General features: G+C 47.4%; 1 protein-coding gene across 21 annotated transcripts in view; it reads left to right on the top strand.

The window, feature by feature from the left end:
• CXXC4 (CXXC finger protein 4) overlaps positions 1-21,846 on the top strand; it is a 155,165-nt gene that overhangs the window by 122,948 nt on the left and 10,371 nt on the right. For 15 of the 21 annotated variants that reach the window (XR_010831551.1, XR_010831554.1, XR_010831552.1 and 12 more), the window contains one exon: positions 14,038-21,207. The exons of 5 other annotated variants lie outside the window; for them this stretch is intronic. Coding sequence is in view for 2 of the 16 variants with exons in the window: in XM_066996858.1 (XP_066852959.1) it covers positions 14,038-14,082 (45 nt within the window). In the remaining 14 variants the exon portion in view is untranslated. Of the gene's footprint in view, positions 1-306; positions 21,208-21,846 lie in introns of those variants that run through there. One more of the 21 variants, XM_066996857.1, reaches the window with a different exon arrangement.

Genomic DNA, 21,846 nt, shown 5'->3' with positions numbered 1-21,846 from the left:
CATAGCGCAGGCTTCTGGCCGGACTGCACCCACGTCTCTTTACGCCGTGCCCTCGGACCTGACGATGTGTTATTGAATGCTCCCCGGCCGTACAGACAGGCTTTCAAGGTTGCTAGGCGTGCCGCAGACAGGCAGATTCGACGGCGCAGAAATTTCGGTGAACGTACCTGAGCCCAACAGACAATGGAAGGCAAAGTACCCCGCTGCACATAAAACGGCTGGTGGTTGATGTCGTTAGGCAAAGGAAACAAGCGAGGGGAGAGACTAGTAATCATACTTAATCCCTTGTCATTATTAAAATTATAGTGTCGCTGGCGAGGCGCACGTATCAGATGTGTCTGGAGGTGTCGAGGATGATGGATTTAGTACAGAGGAGCAGTGCACACGAGGTGGCATCAAGATTTGTAGTCACAGAAATTAGCAACCAAGTGAGAAATCGCAACTTCCCCTGTTCCCGTGCGCGCGGGGCGGCCGGTGCCCCGGTCATTGCTCGCAGGAGCAGAGGTGGGATGGGGGCCCTGGGGGGGAGCAGCAGTGAGAGCCCACCCATCCGACCCGCGCTAAATACACGCAGACGGTGGCACCGGGCGCTGGGATGAAGGCAACGCTGGGGTTGTGAGTGACGTTTGGCCGATAGCGTTAACTCTTTCGTAGCCGGCCTCATCAAAATAACCGATGAATTTCCTCCTTGCAAGAGCGGCCTCTCCTTGCTGGAAGGTTGCTCTGTAGCTCTGCATCCTCTTGGCTGGTTTTGTGCATGTGTGAGGGCCCGGCATCACTGACCTCCAGCCCAATACGTACTCTCCAGGTGCTGGAGACTAGATGGGGTTAGCAACCCTTGGTTTATCTCAATTGCACACACAGCGTGATTGCTTTCGTAGAAAGTTTGCAAAGAAGACGCATAGTACCCCGGTCTCCTCCCGATGGACTATCGTACCGAGCGCAGCCCAAACGGGACTTCTCTGGCGAGCGATGTGGAGAAACCCCGCGGCGCCCAGCCGTGCACGAGGGCCTCTCGTCAGGCTCGCCAGCCTGGGTGCTGCTGGGGCTTAACGGGCGTGATAAATGGCAGCTTCTGATGGCTTATCGATTTGTGCAGAAAGTGAGCTATCTCTGGGAGAAGCGCATTTGCACGCTATCAGATCTTCCGATGGGCTTGCGTGCGTCTCGGCGTGCATCTCCAGAACTTCCTCGCTCCTGACAGAGGTGTTTGGCAGCCTTAAAAGCCGCTCAGGCATGTTATGAGAATGCCGCCCATTAAAATTGTTTAACCACTGCGACTAGTAAAAACCGTGGTTTTATTAGCCACTTGTGTACTCTCATAACCACCTGCCTTCGCGTCTTCTCTTTGCTTTCTCTCCCCCCCCGTTTGCGCTCTGTCAGACGGATAAACACACAGAAGCTCCTCCGCTGCTGGGCCGGGACGCGGAGGACGCGGCTCTTGGTTCCCACCTGTGGAGGAGTCATCAGGGCCTCGGCCTGCTGCAGGCCGTGGCTGGCCACAAAGCGTGTCACGGGACGTGGCTCACCGCCTCACAGAAACATCCATAGGCGAGGAGTTCCATGACAGAGCAACTTTCCCTTTTGGTTGTTTCTCTTACTTCTGCTTCTGTCTTTCCTCTAATCAAGTAACAACGTGTGGCAGCACGACTGCGAAGGCCGCGTGTGGCAGTGTGGCGCTGGCCTTGTGGCAGCCAGCAGGCTGTGGGTCAGGGAGCAGCAGGGCCAAGCCAAGGCAGTGGCCATGGTGGGTCAGGGAGTGCTCCCCTACTGCGTGGGCATCTCGGGTTTGTTCATCCTGCGGCCCTGGGGAGCCGGCGTGTCTGCTCCAGTGATCCCTTGTCATCTGCAAAGGCACGGTCCCGAGGGAATGCAGCGAGGATCGAGGAAGGGGTCACCGTGGGTGGTGTGTTCGTAGGACGTGAGAATTGCGCTCAACATCGGCTGCGAGTCATGGAGAGGGTTCAAATCAGGGGCGGAACTGTGCTCAAAAACGAAATAAACGGAAAACAAGAATAATAACAATAAACAGCAAACTGATTGATCCCACTGCAAGCATTTCTCTCTTTCTTCCTTTAAATCTGTTCTTCTGCTGGTGCAATGAGGGCGTACGATAAAATTCTCAAGGTTACTACACCAAGTGTAAGACAGATTCAAGTTAATACGTTCCAGTCCCCAACCCTTACATTTTTAATGGAGTGCTTCCCTCCCAGCATTTTTTTTAAACACCAGAACTACTTTTTCCTATTTTTCTTGTACAATTTTCACCCTCAAAGTGTCCCAATGCTCTAGTATTTTACATAGAATGTTATTATTACTAGGAAATTTTATGTATGGTAATAATAAATCTCTAAAACTAAGATTGACGTCACGTTGCACGCTGCCTACTTGTGTATGTATATTCTGTCTTCATGCAGATTTACAGTTGGTTTAAAGAGGCATAATCTTTATTTACCCGTGGAGACTACTTATTTTCCTCTGATGGGCGTACGCGTCTGTAACTTCTGCAGCAGGTTAGGAAGATCAGGAGCCGGGTATGACTCTCTTTGAAGGAAACCACCCTGACTCAGGTGGCCCACTCCTCATTTTCATTAGCGTGATAGCAAAAGCAGGCAGAGGGGCTGACTCACGGCGGCAGGGTCTGCACGGTTCAGCCCAGATGTGAAATGTCCTCTGGTGCTTGGGCGTGCTGTCATACTGGTCCGTGCCGCTTGCTTTGTTTGTATCAGCCTCACCAATTAGTAATGTGCGCTATTAAACGTTTGCGTACTGACCTGAAATACCAGCCCCCACACACCGACCTGAAATACCAGCCTCCAGATCCCACCGAGGCACCTCACCGAGTCGCATTTCAAGGGAATTTGGGATCCTTCCCTGGGGGTAGGGACACGGTGGTTGGTTTCCACAGAAGCGGCACCCGACCCCGGCCATCTTACCACCACGCGGCCTGGTCGCGGGGCAGCGAGGCCAGGGTTGGGTGGGCAGCCACAGGGCTCTGTGGCTAGGCGTCAGTTTTTTGGGGCCTTGGAAGAAGCAATTTCCCCCCACTAAACATGCTTTCTGCGCTGAGTTTTCCATTCGACCTCTGGGGATCCCTAGGGACGACTCCATGACACAAGGCCTCTCGCTGCCACCCCCGGCACAGGCCAGGGCGGCTGCAGGTGTCACCGTGGCTCACCATGTCCTGACCTCTGCCACTTGGAGCACTCGTTGAAGCTGTTTGACCTTCTGCTGTGGGACCACATCTCGCAAGGCTTCACGCTGCAGTCAGTGGGAGACGTGTGACTGAGGGCAGCCTTGAGGGCCCTGCAGAGTTGAGCTTTTGGTCTGCCTACGGCTCTGGCAGATTAGCGAGCGTGAAAAACCTAGCGCAAGGGATATCCTCTGAAATGGAGACGGATGTAGTCCATTTTACTGTTTCATGTTTTGTTGTTTCCCCCTTCTTCATGTGATGCTTGCAGAGCAAAGGAACTGCCCCAACCACGTGACGATAGCTGTGTTCAATCCAGAATGCACCTCGTGGAAACTGCTGTTTGATACAGTGCAATAGCACCTGTGTTTTGTAAAAGGGGGACAAAAGTCACATTTTTTTGTTCCAAATGAAGTCCCTCCCACCTAAGGAAATCTCTTAGTGCTGGGATCTGGTACTGAACTGAACAGAAATTTAATTAATTCAGCAAAAATTGTAGGCCAGTCAAGGGTTGAACAGCCTCTTTCATACAAACACTGCTTTCTACGTGCATTGGAAATTGCTTGCTTTAAATCATTGAACTGTGATTGTTTGCCAGGGAAATTGTCCATATGGTAAGGGAGGTTAACTGGTTATGGCAGTTCTGTGCTTTGACTGCACCGAACAGTTCTTTGCACGTTTTTCTCCATACCAATACAGGCTGTGCAGTGGGGTTCCAGGATGCTGCGCCAAACTTCGTTCTTTGCCCAGTGTTGTCACTGATACATTTGTCTTATTTTTTAGTCGACATAATGAAATCGATGCGCATTGTTTAGGATGGGCAAGTGGCATGTGTCATGAGAAATATGAATGAAAGCAGAGCTTTTTCTAGAGCAGCAATAAGCATAATGGGCTCTTCTTTCCTTTCCCTTTCCCTTTCCCTTTCCCTTTCCCTTTCCCTTTCCCTTTCCCTTTCCCTTTCCCTTTCCCTTTCCCTTTCCCTTTCCCTTTCCCTTTCCCTTTCCCTTTCCCTTTCCCTTCCCCTTTCCCTTTCCCTTCCCCTTCCCCTTCCCCTTCCCCTTCCCCTTCCCCTTCCCCTTCCCCTTCCCCTTCCCCTTCCCCTTCTCCTTCTCCTCCTTCTCCTTCTCCTCCTTCTCCTTCTCCTTCTCCTTCTCCTTCTCCTTCTCCTTTCTTTCTGTCCGTCTTTCTGTCTTATCTAAGTCTCTTCGGAATTTTTATTTCAATCTGAGGAGCACAGAAGCCAGTATGACTTGGACCCCTATGTCAGTTACAGCAATTTTGTAAACTCTTACCAATGCTGTTTGTACCACGTGCTGTGGGCTGTATACCCCATGCCTTATTCAAGTGAGGAGACTCAAGCCAGTAGATACTTGAACACCGTGTTGGATACTGCTCATTCAGGGTGGGTAACCATATAGCGGCAGTTCAGAGCAACAGTCCCAATTTTTGTTTGCCTGTGCATGTGTGTTGACGTTACTGCTTTGTTGGGCCACTTTCCATGCAGGTCTGTTTGCTAGGTTGACACCTAACACCATTACTGAAGTCAGGGAAGACTTAGCTTGACTGGGGAACGAATTAGGATGTCAGAAAATGATCCCTTTTGAATAGCAACATCTTGGTACTACATTTTTGTTTCATTTGAACTCTAGGCAGTTCAATAAAAGATAGATACTAATTTCAGTACTCTGTGTCATGCACTTGATGCCTAGCAGTGGCTGAGAACAAGTGCTTTCCAAATAGCCTAAAATTTTTTATCAGCTGCTAGTTTTCCAGCTCTACCCGTGCATGTGTTTTAAGAGTTCAGCTGGTAAATAAGATATTTCTAAGCAGGCAAACCTAGAGTGTACACCCTGAAGCCTCACCAAATACTGCCTAATCCTTTTGATCACTGTTTGCGATGGGAAGCAGCTGCCGATTGTGCAGGGAAAGGCTTAGGATAAGCTTTCGGATGTACCCAAGTGAGTTAGGAGGAATGAGAAAGTAACTCGTGTCCCTGTAAGGAAGTCCCTGGGACTTGGCCTCTGTTGCTAACAATTCCCAAGTCACCTACTATGTGCTTAAAAACTGCCAGCAGATACCTTGCTTTCTGAGGTGTACCACCATCCGAAGAAAGCATTTCTCTACTTCTGTAGTGTCTGTATTTTTTTAAAGCTCATCTGCTCTGAATGATCATACTGAACCACATCTTGAAGCATGCTGTTTGGCTTGACGCTCTTTGCTGTTTGGGAGCCCAGCCTGCTGTGTCTCTTTTCTCTTCTTTTGGGTACACTTATTGTTTTCCACAGTCATATCACGTTCAATCACATGCAGACACCTGTCCTGAAATTGAATTACTCTGTGGCGTAATCTAGAGTCATCCCCCATTTCAGCATCCCTTGCTTGCTGTTCTTTGTTGAGTTATGTTGCACCATACTTCAGATGCGACAGCCATTTAATAATATTGAAGCCTTAGCTCTGCAGGGGCTAAAAAGATCCCAGCAGGCTTGTTAACTTCTACTCTCAGACATTATGGGAAATATTTTCTCCTCCCTGGAACTCCTAGGCATCCTCTTAATTAAGACCATAAAAATCCATAGCCAGGTATGCGTTAAGCCTATTGAATTTTTTTGCAGTTTTCCAGAGTCTCTTCGTACTTAACCAGATACCACACTGCCGAGTGAAATACGAGAACTTAAAAGGAATAAAAGCAGCCTGGGTCATGCTGGATACTGCGTTCTGAGCGGGCAGCAAACTCATCAAATGCCTTTTCCCTAGGCACCATAGAGTTTTATTCTTTCCTCTGCTCTACATAGTGTATTTCCTCATTTCAGTCTCACAAGAGAGGGCCATTTTAAAAGGTAGCTCCTCTCCTGTCTCAGGACAGTGTTCTTTTCACTTCCAGGCTGTCTTGGCTGTGGTCTCCGTTGTATTTCTGCATAGGATCATTATTAGCTGGTGTCAGGCTTCATTTGACTAAGAGCTAATAATGGATTATTCAGTGGTTTAGAAAGTGGAGAAGCAGCATTAGAATTTGAGGTAGAGGGAAGATCTTAATAAACACTGGAAAGTTATGGGAAGTCCTACAGAGTTCAGGATGGAGATCACTGAATACAGTAGGTGAGGAGGAAAGAGCAGCCGCAGAGTGCTCAAGCAGAGATGGAACCAAGAGCAGCTCAGGGCTGGAAATAATGAACAAAGCCTCAACAAGAGGGTGCTGCTCCTCAGCTGGAGCCGTTCAGGCACTGTGGGGCAGGTGGACAGAGTACCAGAGGTGGTCTGCTGCAACACGGCGGTGCTGAAAATGGTGGTGAGACCTCCTGTGGTGTGAAGAAAGCAGACTACAGCTGCTGCGGTGAGCAGGAGGTTTGCCGTTAGTCATGCCGGCACGGCAGCTGAAGAGCTCACTGGTAGTTGTCTTCCCACAACTTCTCCAAGGGAAGGCCAAGGCTTTGCACAGCAGAAGGGGATCCTAAAGAGGGTGAGCAGGGCTTTCCACGTGCTGTCATTGATAAGGAAGTTTTTTTCATTCATTTTCATTCTTTTTTCTGAATTGAGTAGAATTTACGGAGAGAATCTGGGTGCTGGGTGAGCATGTGGTATGGGAGGAGTTGTGTGATCCGAACAAGTTGTTCCAGAGACAAGGAAGTGATGAAGGCAAACGTACAGACAAGCTGACGAATGTGAAAGAGGGAGGCAACGCCAGCAGTGAAGGGCTGAAAATGATGATTTGTTGCATGAGAACTGCTTGGGCTTAGAGGCTTCTTAGGTGTCATGTACTGCATGTCCAAGGGAAGCTGGAGTATGCCAACAGTGTGCCAATCTGCACTACGTCAACACAAAGAATTTGCTCCATCAACACAAGAGAAATACCCCGTATGTTTTTGAGTAACATCCGTCCCTCTGCGTGTCCTGGCTGCTGGTGGGGACGCAGACATTGTGTGTGGGAGGGAGCTGAAGCGCATAGAAGATACAGGGAGGGCAAAGCGTGATTATCGCAGTGCCATTAAAGAGATCAGAAGTGGAGAAGGAGCATCAGGGAGCAGATTCTGTTACGTGTGCAATCTCCAAAATGAGTGGTATCCGTCAAACAGAGGCTGTTTGGCTACAGAGCAAGCAAAAGAGGAGAAAATATATTTGGAAGGGTCATGGGTCTGCGTAGCTGGCCACCAGGGAGTGGGTGGGAGCGGACTTGGTGGCACGAGCTTGGTAATGACATAAAAGCTGTTCTCTCTAAATCACGAGCGTTTCTCAGTCCCAGGAGGCGGCAATCACCGTTGGCTGTTTGCTTGAAAGCTGATGTAAAATAAATTGCAGGTCAAAGTCCAGCAGAGTTGACGGTGTCATGAAAATAATCACCGAGATGAATCTTAATTGTCACCCTTGAAAATTTCAGAAGACATACCAGGGAATTAATGGGACTCAGAGCGAGCCATACACAGCCTCATAAAGCTCTTCCCTCTGGTTGGGAGCTGTGGTGACATGCTGCACAGGAGTTTGTCTTGCTGCTGCTCTCCTTCAGTCTGGCAAGACAACCCGTGGTGCTCACGGGCTGCAAGAAGCGAACCGGCACCTGCAGCAAGTCTCAGGCGTCGGCTGGAAATACCTCCCAGCCCAGGTAGCTTACTGAATGCAGCCTCTGAGTACATGTTTTCTTCTTTTTTTTCTTCTTTCCCTTTTTTTTTTTTTTCTTCTCTTAAGGATTTGCAGAGAAACAAGCAAGCGGAGGCCAAGCATTTAATGGATATATTTTTCACTGGCTCTTTTATCAACAGCGTATGAGAAATCCCGAAGGACAGAAGCAGTTAGCTAACCAATGAGGCATCGTAGCCAGCGCTAGGCTCTGTGCAGGAGAAAAAGATGCCGAAGGCAGAGCAGCTCTAGGGGAAAGAGATTTAAGTGTAGGTTTGGCGCCGAGAAACATGCCTCCCCTCTGTTTGGAGACCAGTCTGTATGAGATTGCCATAGCCCGCAGCAGCCGTTTTGCGGATGATAGAGTTGTCAGACTGCGTGCGAAGGCTCCTACCACTGGGTGAGGGACCAGCGGGGATTTCTCATTAATGGAGTGAATGTTAACAAGGATAATTCTGGTTTGTGAGCCTGCGTGTGCAGGGTGGATCAGTGATAGGGGCTGATGGATGGTCTTTGTGGGGATTTGATCAGGGAGAAGGTGGATGGCAGTGCGTCTGACACTTTTCTAGCTGATTGTCTCTGACCGAGGAGAGTCTGCGTAAGTCACCAGCCAGGTCCTAGGTGAAAGCAGGAGCTGAGCAGTGGTCTGGATGTTTAATTTTTAGTGTTCTTTCGCATTGTAGTGCCTTGGGTTTTATGTTGCATGATGGTAACAAACTGGTGTCCAAGAATTTCTCTACAAAACTTTCCTCAGTAAGAGAGCTTTCTGCTTTATGCTAACATGTTGGGCTATTTGATGCTAATCCCCACCGTCAGGACGAGCTCACCAAGTGACAGCTCTTCTGACCTGCTTAGCATCAGCCCTGGCTCTGGAGTAATGCTGCATTACAGCTTGCATGAGCCCCGACCTGTCCCCGTGGGGATTTTGGTGCGGATTGCAGAGCGTGTGAGAGGTTTTGCTGGTGTGGCCAGGCCTGGCATTGGTGCCGCCGCTAACACTGCTTGGGACAGAGATGTTTTCCTTCGGCAGGATTAGGCTGGATTCCTTATGGCTTCTGATCTGTGTTTGCCATCTGTTTTCCCCAACGGTGTTATACTTTTCTTTTTCCAGATCAAAAAAGTGAAATTGTTTACCCATTCCTCGAATATAATCTCATATATAAAGTGAAAAAAGTTAATATATAAAATAAACTCTGCTGTGTGCTGCATGTAAATGAGAGATGCGTTTGCTCATTCTTTCTCCTGTGGAGAAACCCATTGCTCCTCCGGCTCACCCTCCTGACTGAGCTGGGGAGCTGCTGCCGATGCTGAGCCCGAGCACAGGATCTGGCCCCGTAGTAGTGGGACTTCAGCTCCCCGGTGGCCATGGGCACGCATCTAGCTAGCCCCATGGGAGCCTCTGGAGCTGGTGATCTCTGAGGAGGCAGTTGGGGAGGAGCTGGGTTTCTAAAACATGGTCCCAGACTGCTTACCGTGTCCCATCTAGCGGGGCTTTTCGCGTTGTGCAGCTGGTGGCAGAGAAAGCCGAATGAGTTTCCTAACCTGGAATGTGCTAAATCTGGTTTGTGTCAAGTACGACGCAGGAGATACGCAGTGTGAGTGGAAAAATAGCTGCCGGCAAGCGGATTCATGTCCTCTCAGAGCAAATAAAACCCACTTTTAAAATAAATGTTAAATCTTGCCTTTGGTTTGAAGGGAGCCAGGCCCGCAGCTCAGGTATGGTGAGAGGTATTTTAGCTTGGGCTGCAGAAACATGCTCACTGCTGGCTTCATGACCCTATCTCTATCCATCGAGGCCACTGATCTGCTGGCTGCTCAGAGAGGGCTGTTACCTCCCAAAAACGTGGCTATGGGGAGCAGATCTTGGCTGGGGACAGTGTCTGCTCACCAGGCTGTGCCATTTCCTTCTGCCCGCCTTCCAGTGGGGACGAGGCGGGGGATGTGCGCGCCAGCCTTTTGCCCCTGAGCCTCCTTGCCTGGAGGAAAACATTCAAGGAGACTGTGTGGGCTGGATGCGAGTGCCGGGAGGTTTTCCCCACAGCCACCGCTGTAGGTGATGTATATTTATGAGAGGAACAAAGCAGGCCGCGGACGCTGTGGAAGGCTGCGCTCCTCTGCAGGTGGCTCTGTATTTCGGCATGTCAGGAGGCCCGGAGCCGCCATTTGGTGTGGGCCGGCGGTGGCGGTACTCACACGGTGCGCCCTGCGGTACAGCTGCTGGCTGTCCACAGAGAGCTGCAAGGAAAAGAATAGGAAACGGGAGCAGTTTGGGGATGGAAAGGGAGTTTTGGAGCACCTGGATTTGCACCAGAATCTGCTTCTGTATGAGCTAGGCTGTGCGTTTATTCAACGCCATTTCCAGCATGGGGGAGCTGGCAGCCACGTCAGCTAGTGGCGCAGACATGGGGTGGAGGAAAGGCCAGTCTGCTGGCTCACCGGGGTTTAGCTCACTGTTCTGGCTCTCCGCTCCTCTCAGGCGGTTGTGGGCGTTAGGCTCTGTAGTCCGCATTCACAAATGTATTAGGAATGTATGCAGTCACTGGTTTATGACCAGTGGTGGTCAATGTTTGCTCTTGGGCTGCTGATCGATCCAGATTGCATCTTGTGCAAGGACCACGACTTCCCACTTGAACCCGTTAGCCGTCATGTAGCACTGGATTTCTCTGTCACTGATTTGTTATGTATATGCATTCATGTGTGTATATGTAGACGCATATATAAAAAAACAACTTACTGGTCCAAATTTCATGCTGTACATCCTGTGGCCTACGTGCCTTCCTTCCCCCCGCTTGTGGAAGGGATTGCAAGCAGGGATTGTCCTCCACGCTGAGACACTCATGTAGGGTTTGTAAGGTCGACCTTTGTAAGGTCATTTTTCCCTATGTGGCCAGCACCAGTCCTGCGTGGTGCTTTGGGAAATACAGGAAAATCCACCAGTTTCTTTTGTGTTGCCATTGGAATTTGGGATGCAGTAAGGACAAAGATCCCCCAGTGCTACCTATTTCTTTTGTGTAGGTCTTTGTAAAGACAGTCAGGTGGCCCGTATCTTGAAAATACCTCAGCTGCAATACACTTCCCAAAGGGTCTGTGTTGAGCTGGATCATTTCAGCCAGGACTCATGAAGAGGAATGAGGAGTGCCACATCTGCCAAATAATTTGCTGTAGCCAGCGTGTGAGTTTGCTTCTGTGAGATGAGGGTTTTTGCTCTTGGATCAAACATCAAAGGGGTCTTACATAATGCAACATCCTTTAACATTGGTAAGGTATTAGGCCATAATCATGTAGTGCTCTGATGTATTTTATTATTCTATTTTATTTCTGAATGCGGCTCACCTCTACCCAAGAGATTCCGTAGCCCTACAGAAAATAATGATAAAGGCGATAAAGTTCTCTTTCTATGCAGCTGTGGATTTGGGTGCACCCCAAGCAACAGCATCCTTAGCAGGGGTGGCTAGCTGTCCTGATTCCTCATCTACCTACCAAATCTTTCTGGTGGCTGTGAGGCTCGTGAGCAACTCCAGCAGATTGTGTAGGCATGAGATTGCGAAGGCTGGGGCTGGGACTGAGCTGGGCAAGCGAGTGGGCCTCCTGTTGCCAGTGTGGTGGCCCTGTGGGGTTCACTGGGTTATTGGTCACTGCAGGTGTGGGAGGCATTGTTCTTTAATGAACACTTGTGCTGTAAAAATGAAGAGCTCAGCTGTCGAAATGAGCCTCTGGTAATGGATGTGTGTATATGATTTTTCCACTGCTGCTTAATTGAAGGGATTTTCCCTGTTCTGTTGGTTCTGGTTGCCTTTTTCACCTCCTCATGAAATCCCAAAATGTAACACTCTCTGTTATCTATCGAAGTATACTTTTTCAAGGAGACAATTAAAATTTAAGATTTCAGACATTTGAGTTGCTCCTTCCCCTTCTGCAGCAAACGTCTGTGAATGCTGCTGAGAGGAGAGTGCAATAGCAAGTTTTAAGCAAGAAAGTCATTTGGCACCGGGCTTGCGCAGGGATAAATTCTCCATCCCGCCGCGCTTTACAGCATTACAGGTTTCTGAGCATCCTCCTGGGAGCCAGGCTGCCGTTTGTCAGCATTTGCACCAGCGCGAGCAGCGACGGCTGCCTTCAACAATGCTGATCAGCTCCCGTCCTGCTCCTCGCCCGCCTCCCCGACGTGCGGGGGAATCTGTCTTCCCCGTCACTCAGGATAATGACGCCCCGCCGGCAGCGCGCGGGGCCGGCAGCACGCTGTAATCTCCTTGAGAGCTTCATTCCCCAGCTGGGACTCCCGAATTTAAGCATGCAGGCGGTAGATGGTGGCTGCACTTGAGCCTGGCTGTTGGTGTGCCGAGCTGCTGAACGGGCTGAAGGGGCTTTTTTTTTTTTTGGTCTGGAAATAACCTTGGCTTTTGCAGGGGCAAAATCTAAGGGTTTCACCTCGTAAATCGGGTTTGCTTTAATTTGAGCCACCTATCCGATTTTCGAAAGCTTTCTTGTTTAAGCGTGGATTAATAATTCATTCCCAAATAGGGGGTTAGCGCAATGGATATTTCATTGTAAATGCGTATCTGTAATTAGAACTGTCGTGCGGATGCAAAATTCCTTATCTTGTAGTTTTTCAAAAGCACACATCTTAAACCACAGCCTTGCCCTTCAAAAATATTATTCCGTGTATTTAAAGGTCTGAATGACCTTTTAATCAGACATTGCACCTTTCCTTCCAGCTGATATGACAACGTCTGACAGTAACTTGACCTGATGCTGCAAGGAAATAAATAAAGGCCATCTCAGTTGCTACGCCTTTAAATCTGTCTAGCTAGCTGCGGTTTTGTGTTTAGGTAGATGGACCCACGGAGGAGTATTACGTTTAGTTTTCAGGCGAAGACAATATATTGAGTTTAATACATTTGCATGTCTGGCTGCTCTTTCGAGATCAATTTAGGCGTGTGATTGCTTCCTACCACTCTGAAGTCGAGCCTCTCCTGCAGCCGACCTCCTTATGAATTATGAATCCGCATCCCTCGCTGGAGCTCAGCAGCCATCTTACAGCCCACACCGACCCGCGGGGACAGCCGTGCCGTGCCACCGCCTGTCCTCGGTGTGCCTGGGGAGCTTGCTCGTGCTGCTTCCTCACCACTGCGCTGGACGCAGCAGGGGCTGGCAGAGGTGGATGCTGGCGCAAAGAAAACTCCAACCGTTTGGGGTGGTTGTATCAGTGAACCAGCCCGTTGTCTGTGAGAGATAATTTTCAGGTGATTTATGAAACCCCAGCACCTGAGGAGAGGGATCAGGCATTGGGCCCAGGTCGGGCTTCTGGTGGCGCGGCAGAAGCGCTTTTGTCTCCCTTATGTCCGTGGGCACGCAGGATGAATGTAGCAGTAACACAACACGAGTCTGCTCCCCTTTCAGACAACCTGCTATTTATACCCACCACCAGCAAAATCAGCGACTATTTGTGTATGGTTTCCCAGGGTTTTGCTTTTAGGACAATCTCTGATGCTGCTGCTCGTGGGCAGTTCTGAATGAGCCAGGCTGGCTGATCCGGCGTCAGCTCAGGGCTGGCTCCAGCTCCGTCCCTGGTCAGTAGCTCTGGAGGAGAGACGTGGGTCTGTATGCATGGTCTTGGAGGGCACTGTCATCATCTTTTGACTCTGAAGGAGACTGAGGGCAGGAAGGACCTCGCAGACACTGCCCTTGCAGGCTCAGCACCTCTGTCTCTGATGTATGTTATACTTTGAAGCTGTGAAAGGAATTTGCTTGTGCTCAGGTGCCTATGGAGGCACCCAAATGCAGGCGGACACCATTTTGGGGGAAGGCAGCCAGGGGAAGGAGGAAGGGGAGTGGCCGTGAAGGCAGGCCATTTCAGCGTGAGGCCAGGGGCCCAGACGCGTGCGAAAGCGGGCAGGCAGCCAGGCACCGTGGCGAAGTTGTGTGGTTGTTCCAAAAGCACTGTCTGCTTTCCAGGAGATGTTTTTGATAACAATGTTTGGGTTCCCATGAATACCTTGCTTGACTAACTAAGGAGACCGCATGTTAGGTGTGTTATATGCTACCTCACACGTGTCACGTATGACCCTAAAATGGCATGTGCGTGTGTTTCTATGAATTGTCAAGCTGTGTGAGGCATCGTGCTGTTCCTAGATAACTGAAAGTATGCCTGAAATGTAAAGGGAAAGAACAAGTAGAAGAAATCGAGTGTTGTAATGCCGCAAAAGAAAGCTTAACTTGTTTTCTTGCTTTTTTTTTAGAGAACACCTGTTCCCAGCGCTGAAGCATTCCGATGGTTCTTTTAAGCAGTAGTGTATCTTATTTTCAAGGCAGTCCGAAGTGAATGGCAAGCTAAAGTCTTGTTTTAAGAAACTGCTTAGTCCACCATTGAAGAATATACTCAGATACTATTTTCATTTCTGTATAGGGGTTTCCTCAAAAGCAAAAGACAAAAATCTGGGAGCCTGGGGAATTGGCTGGCTTATTCACATTCAGTACACTGATTCTTTCTTTGATGTAACTTAGCTATACTAGTGAAGTTGTTGTCTATTTTTAAAGTGGCTGTAAAAAAAAAAAAAAAGTTTGGGTAAACCCCTGCTATAAAGTCATGTATCTTTGAAAAGTAACATATCTATACTTCATTTTCAAATATATGTGTTTCAGTACTGTAAACTGTACAGATAGCTGCTTGTATTTTGTGTGTTTAGACACAAGGAGACAATCATGTCCGAGCATCTATGGAGATTAACGGTTTGTACACAACAGTGTGGTTCTGCGAGTTAAATCCGGAGCAATAAATCCTGGCTTTAAATATTATTTTGCTAGTTGTTTAGCAGCAGCAGCAACAGCAGCACTGTTTTACCATGCATCCTTCGATAGAGACTTGATGCCAAGTTTTCCAAGATAAAAAGATTGTGACACATCTAGCAATTACCTTCTGTCATGGTGTTGTAAGAAGGGAAGACATACAATTTAAGATTACTCTTTCAAGCACTATATTAGAGTAGCGGTTTATGCACTTGCATTGCTTCCAAAGGAGCTTTACAGAGGGGTCTCCCTCCAAAAATGCTGTATGGTGTTTGACCCACTTTTCACTGCGCTCCATGGTGGATTGCCCAGCCTAGGTGGACATCCAACACCAGTCGTCTGTGTAAAGTTTGTTCTAGAATGCAAAACAAAGTGAGTACGAGCCCTTAGAATAAACGATGACTCGGCCAAATTACCCTCCATCTATGGGTTCTTATGTAAAATTTTCAGTCAATGGGGAAAATGTTTCATAAAGTTGAATGCAATATTTTTGGTACAAGTGGAGCTCTTCACAGTTGATCTTTGATCATTGGACCGGTTTGGGTGTCACTTGCAGTTCTGTTCATTTGAGAGCCTGGATGTTTTTGTGGTATAAAAATTAACTTTTTTTTTTCTTTTAAATTTACAAAAAGCAAAGACCGCTTCTCCACGCACATTCCTCAGTCCGCTGATCTTAGCTTTGCTGAACCACCAGTCCCTTAGGCCCCCAGCAGAACAGTCTGCCATTCTTCTTCCTACTCTAGCGTCGTCTGCCCTCTGGGAAGGCAGCGCACGGAGGGCTGTAACTCATGTGTTGTGAAAGATAAGGAGGATACTGAACTTAGGGATACCTAATACCAGTTGATCAACACTTTTTATTGCTTGGCTTCGTCACACCGCTCATGAGTGAAAAGGCCGTCCCGTCAAAGTAAGCGAATGCTGTTGTGCCACGTACTTGATAGATTTATCATTTTGTACAAGACAGGACTACCAGTAGTTTCACAGAACAGGTGCTGGGCATGGAAACAATTGGCCAATGACAACACAGCCCATCCAAATCTCCTCTCGTTTCAGCACTTTCTCCGTTATTTGCTCAATGCTTCAGCCCTCGGCCCCTGGTCACCCTCATGTGGTGGAGCATGTGGGGTGGTGGGGAGCACCGCGGTGTGGGACCTGCATAGGAGGGGGGACGCCGGCTTTGTCAGGGGAGGGAGCTCTCGGGACTGGTGGCTCTTGGGACCATTCAGGAGAGCCAAGGTCCTCCAGGAGAAGCCTCCTGAGGTCTCGTGTGTCAGCAGGGCCGGGCAGGGCAGGGGTGGTCCACGGTACCTGGAGGAGCGTGGGCGGGCTGGGCTCACCGGACGTGGGGTCGATGCACATGTCTACGTCATTGCATTGTGCGATGTCATGCCATGGCTTCAGAAATGGGAGCGTCATGCTCAAAATGCTTCTGTCACGGTGCCACTCGTAGAGTTTGTGAGAGGCCGTCAGTCGCATAACCACACAGTAAGCTTTACGTCTGTTCCTACGGCAGCTGTGTACGGATTTCGTGTTTGAGACGTTTTGGTTAGGGCCTCTGTTGCTGACCACTAGACCAATATGAGCTCTGTAAGATCTTCTCTACCGAAACGCTGATTGACTCATCAACCGAAGCCTTATTTGCACATCTGGCTGGTAAGCTTGCCTTGCTTTTAGGAAAATTGTGATTGCTCTTACAGAAGTAGAGACAAAATTAAGTTCAGGCTACATTAGGTGTACAAAGAATATTCATAGCAATGTACTTACTGTCTAATACCCTAATGTTGCATGTCTTGATGTGCTTTCTTTTTTTTTGTTTTGTCATTTTGTTTTTAAAAACTGATGGATCTGTATATTGTAATTGTGGTGTTTTACATGTCAATTCAAAATTGTTAAAAACAAAAACAACAAGCAAACCTGTTAATTATTGAAAATGAACAAGAGTTGATTTTTCTTTGATTTTCCCGCGTGGTTTTCATTTCGGATGTTGTTCCTTTACACCATCACATTTTTAGATTTGGGTAAAACAATATCTATGTGATGTAGTGCACATAGAGCATTTTGGTTAGTGATGTTCAAAGAAGGAAATCCTTTTTCTGGCCTTCCTTCTCCCCCATTATATACATATTTGTAAATCAGATTTTTTTTTTCAAGTACTAATGATCAAATTTGTGCTTTTCACAAAGACCAAAAACATTTTCCAGTATGAAAATTTGTATTCCTCTTTCATTCGCACGACGCAAAAAAGAGTTTAAAAAAAAAAAAAAGCAGAACACAATTTTGCAGTCTTTTAGGTGTGAACATTAAGGCTAATGGAAGCATTGTTGGCATACCCCAGATAAACGTGAAGGAAAAATGGCAAGGCTGAAAGGGAGGCACATGTACCCGTTCTGTGAATTAATAACAGACCCTCCGTAAGGGGGCAAATGCTCCCTTTCGTGCAGAACCCCTGGTATGTAAGTCATGGAATTAATGTTAAAGAATACCAAGTTTTTAAATGGGCTATATCTGTAATCAAATAATGAAGAAAGAAAGTGGTTAAATGAACATACCATTCAGGGTCGAATACACTCAGCAAAAAGCAGTAGTGGGTCTTTGATCATGGTTAGATGCATAGTGATATCAAACAGTGGGTTCTCATGTAACAGCTAAATGTTTCAGATTTTGTTTTTATTAAATTTGGCAGTTTCACGCTGAGCTCTACTGTATTCTTAGTGAATAAAAGACAGCTCCTATGTTAGAAAGTACTCAATTTCCACAATTGCAGGGAACTATAGGGGGTTTTTTTTTCAGAAACACGGGCCGCAGAAATGTACTCCTTTCACAGTGTTCTCCTATTTCTGAACTGTGCAGTTATCTATTAAATTTTCTAATAGATATTTGTGTAAGGTGTATGTATGCTTGTGCAATTATGGAAAAAAAACAGTTTTGGAAAACAGTGTATTTATGAAAAAAAAAAAATAATCACTTATGGGGCATGTACAAAACTGTATAAAAACATTCAATTTGCCCAGTAAAGTTGTTTTTGTGATATTTCTGTGTTGTTGAATAAAGGACTTTAGTATTCAAAATATCTCTCTTTTTCCATAAACAGGTTTTGTTTGTGGGATCTTAAACGGTGAAAACTTCTTTTAAAAAAAGAATCCTCAAAATGAGCCAGAGGGTCCAAAAGCTGACCCCAATCACATGTTTGGGAATGAATGCTTATGAAGTGATGGTACAATAGCTACACAACTAATTCCTTCTCAATTGGCAGTCGATGGAAACCCCGTGAGTTGTATACCTGCAGGTAATGTTGTGCTCTGAGTTGCTTAAGGTAGCAGAAAAAAAAAACATACCGCCTTTGTAAAACTAGGAACGTGACGTTGAGATTTAGAGGCTATGAAAAGGTTAGTGAAGTTAGAAGTAAGATGGATTGCAGAACAGCCTTCAGCCCTTCGGTGCAGGCCTCTGTTGTACAGGGAAGGTGGACTAGTGAGGGTGACGCGATCACTTAGCAGTTACCGTTGTAGGGAAGAGCGTACAATGGTGAAACCTCATCCCTAACTCTTGCAGCAGAACGTAGTCCTGAGCGTGGGTTATCACGTCACTCTTGGAGCATTTGGGATTACGAGCATGGTTTGTGAATGATGGCTGTATCTTACTCTTTGTTTTACTGCTTCTCAGTTCAAATTTCTGCTCTTTGCCTGCCTCGTAAGCTACTCCTAGGAAAGGAATCCGTTTCCTGTTTCCATTTTATTTCCCCGTGCTACAGACAGGCATTAAAACAACACCAGATAGGTGGGAAGGCACGTGAGTGTGCGGGCGACACATCACCTGATTGTCGTGAAATTTGGCATGTCGTTGCTCCGTGAATGTGCCTTGCATGAACGTAACGTCAGCTCGTGTGTGCCAGCGCGGGACTATGAGAGGGTGTGAAAGACGAGGTAGGTCCTTCGGGCCGCCAGGTTCCTTCGATCCCAGCTGACTTTCTGGGGAGCAAGGGTGTATCCTTTTGTTTTCTTAAGAAAGCAACAAAACCAAAAGGAACAGGGGTGGATTTTTCACTGATTCCGTCTTCCTTCTTCGAAGCCCGTAAGGATATATGCTCTTGTGAGACCTAGACCGCTCATTAGACAATGCCAAGAGTGAGCCTTGAGTTCTGTTTGAAGAGGAGGAAAAGGGCTGCCAAGTTGCTCAGGCACAATTCAGTGATCTCTCTGGATTAGATACAGAATTCACAGGGAGGAAATGTGCTAATTTTGTGAGATGGTCGATTTGGAAGCAGGAAGAGGTCTCCGAGTTCCTATTCCTTTAATGCTTTCTCTTTCAACTATTTTTCCCCTTGAGTATTGTTTTATACCAGTCTGAATGAAAAACGTCCCTCAGCTCCAGAGAAATACTCACCCCAGATATGAACCCTGCAGTTTAAAACTACCTTTAGCTTTTTATAGCTTTTATTTTTTAATTAAAAAAAAAATCTAAAAAAGAAAAACCAATCCATACAACAAGCAGGTAATTCTTCAAAGCCCAAACTGACAAACTCATTACTGAGACTATTAAGAGGAAGGAAAATATCCTTTTGCGTGGAAGCTCAATTCTTCTAGGCTGTGCTGGACTCAATTTGTTTTTGCCACTAGCCATTTCAGCTCTCCCTGATATTTCTCCAAGGAACAAGTCTGAAATTATGAATGGTCTAGCGGTACAAAGCAACGTGCCTTCTGGGAGGCCCTAGTCCTCCTCGGATTCCCATGGGCTTTGCTAGATAACTTGTGAAATTAGAAGAAATTGCAGAGGTGGCTTTGTTATAAGTTCTACCTTAGTTTGATGCTAGGATCTGCTTGGTCACCAGTGTGCAGTGGGCATGGGTAGATGGCCCTAAAAGTCTAAGAAGCGCGTCTTGTCGGTAGAATATACAATGAAATTTGAGACCACTGGCCCTATCTGAGGAAAGAAAGGTGACGTTCAGCATCACACAGATATCAGGATCTGCCCCCACCCTGGCCTTGCTTCTCTTTGCCGTTTGGTATTCAGGATGGACACGGTTTTTGGGGTAGCTGGGTTCTTCGGAAAGGCGGTTTTGCCTAACATAACAAGAGTAAAGGAAATGTGTGTAGCAAGTGGTAATCTTGTAAGACAAGTCATCTAGGCTGCCTGAATAAGCTGTAATGCTCAGAAAGTAAGCGCCTCCATTATTCTTTGAAGTTTTCAAACTATATTAAGGTGTTTTCATGTTATTTTTAATATAATAAGCAAGAATAATTTGTAATGCTGCTGCCCATTCCCTGAAAAATGGGTTTTAGACTTGAATCCTAATGGCTTAATTTCCCAACAAACTTTGAAGATACTTCTGAGTAGACTAAGAAGTCTAAATCTGAGTGCCCTGTAAGGGAAGCTCTTGTGGTTGGGGATTCATTGGTCTGTGTAAGCCACCTTTGACATGCTGAGTGAAGGATCTGTGCTAGAAAGTAATTCATCAGCATCCTTGTAGAAAGATCTTCAGGTGCCGCCACGTCAATCAGAGCCCAGACTCAGAGTGGTTTCCCCCAGCTCAGTTTATAATATATATAAGCATCCGCTATCTGAGAACACCTTTCTTCCCTTACTCCTTTACATCTGCCCTCATCACAGAGTTAATAATGCTCGCCATCTGCACTTCTTTAGGAAAAAAAAAAAGACGAAACACAGATCTTGTGTGCTAGATGTTTTCCTTTGGAAAGAGAGAGAAGAGCTAGCCTAGGTCAGAAACTCCTGTTTCTGTCCCAAGTCTCCTAGCACGGGTGCTCTCTGCATCACTTGTAGCTTCTGAGCAAAGTCCAAACCTCAGCTTGGCAATCAGACACAACCCCAAAGAAGACCAGCACTGGGGTGACCAGGGCACAGTGGGATGTCCCCACCACCGCCTCCTTGGTGCACACCGCACACACAGAGACGGTGGTGCCGGGCGCCCGGTGCTCCTTCCCCTCCCACATCTCCATGAGTTTGGGGCTGGTTTGCTGTGTCAAGCAGGAGGTGGGAGGACCTCCCCAGATCTGGTGAGCAGAGAGGACGTTGGAGGGCTTGTAAGGGGAAAGAAGGTTTGCATGTCAAGATAGTGACTAGAATAGCTCGGTCCGTGTGGCTTGTAGGAACCTCTGATTTCTAGCTGGGAGTGTCTGAGGCCACCAGGCTCTATGAGAAGTAGCTGATCTGTGGAGTGGACTTCGTCTCTTTTGTGCCTACGTTTTAGTACTCGTGCCTAGAGATGGATAGTTAATTTGCCCGGCTGCTGTGTTGACTGAGGATGTGTGGTTTAATACAGAACTACGGCTTTCAACCTGTTCTGGGAGAATTAGTGGGTAAATAACCTTGTCTAAAGAAATCTGCCACCCAGATTAGGAACTGTGAATCTAATTATTGCTTTCTGATATTCTGCTCTGACTTGTTTTGCCTTTTTATCCTGACTGTTTGCATTCCTAGAACTGATTTGCCTTTTTTGATGCAATGCCATGTGACCTGCTGATTAATTTTTGTGAACAATCATAAACTCCAAGCTATGGCTGACTTGCTATCTTTTTATGCTATGCTCCATAAACATTCATTCATTTCTTATGATTACTGTGTGGAAACAGACTTTTACAGGCTAATAAACTTGGATTTGAACTGGATGAAGAGTTTCCTTGTGTCAATTCTTTTGTGTGTATAAGAAAAAAAGAATAAATAAAAAAAAAAAAAAAAGAGGAATGGACACATGAAGGTGCAGACGTTGACTTGACTTAACCAGGTCTCTGTAGTTATCCCCGCAGATGCTCTCAGTAGTAAACCTGGAAATACCAGTGGCAACACCTCGAGGTCATTTCAGTCGCGGTAAGAAAAGCTCTCCCTTTAAACCAAACCCAAACTTCCAGGGCTCAGGGCTGGCAGAGAGGGGGAAGGGAAACGGGGGCTTTTCTTTAATTGCTGACTGCCGTGTCTCCTCTCCCGTAGACCTGCTTTCTTCACCACGCTGACACGCGCGGCGCAGCCTCCAGCTGAGACCAATTAGGCAGCGCGTTCGCCTCTGCTGCGCCTTGCTTACCCGAGCCGGGCGATGCTCGCTGCCGCTCACGTGTCGGCGCGGGGGGTCCGGGGCTGCGTCCTGCCCTGCCCGCGGGGTCCAATGCCCCAGCCAGCAATGGCTGGTGAACGTCTAGGAAGCAGAAGTAAGATGAATTCTCACGTTGTAGCTGTTTGTGGCATCCCTCAAGAGGCGTGTGAGCTGACAGCGGTTGGCAACCTGCATGGGGTGGGATGGGGTTTCTGCAGGG

Source organism: Anser cygnoides, chromosome 4 (genome assembly GCF_040182565.1).
Source record: "Anser cygnoides isolate HZ-2024a breed goose chromosome 4, Taihu_goose_T2T_genome, whole genome shotgun sequence".
Lineage (NCBI taxonomy): Eukaryota > Metazoa > Chordata > Aves > Anseriformes > Anatidae > Anser > Anser cygnoides.
Note: the sequence above shows the minus strand (reverse complement) of the source record. Positions and strands in the feature narration are given on the sequence as shown.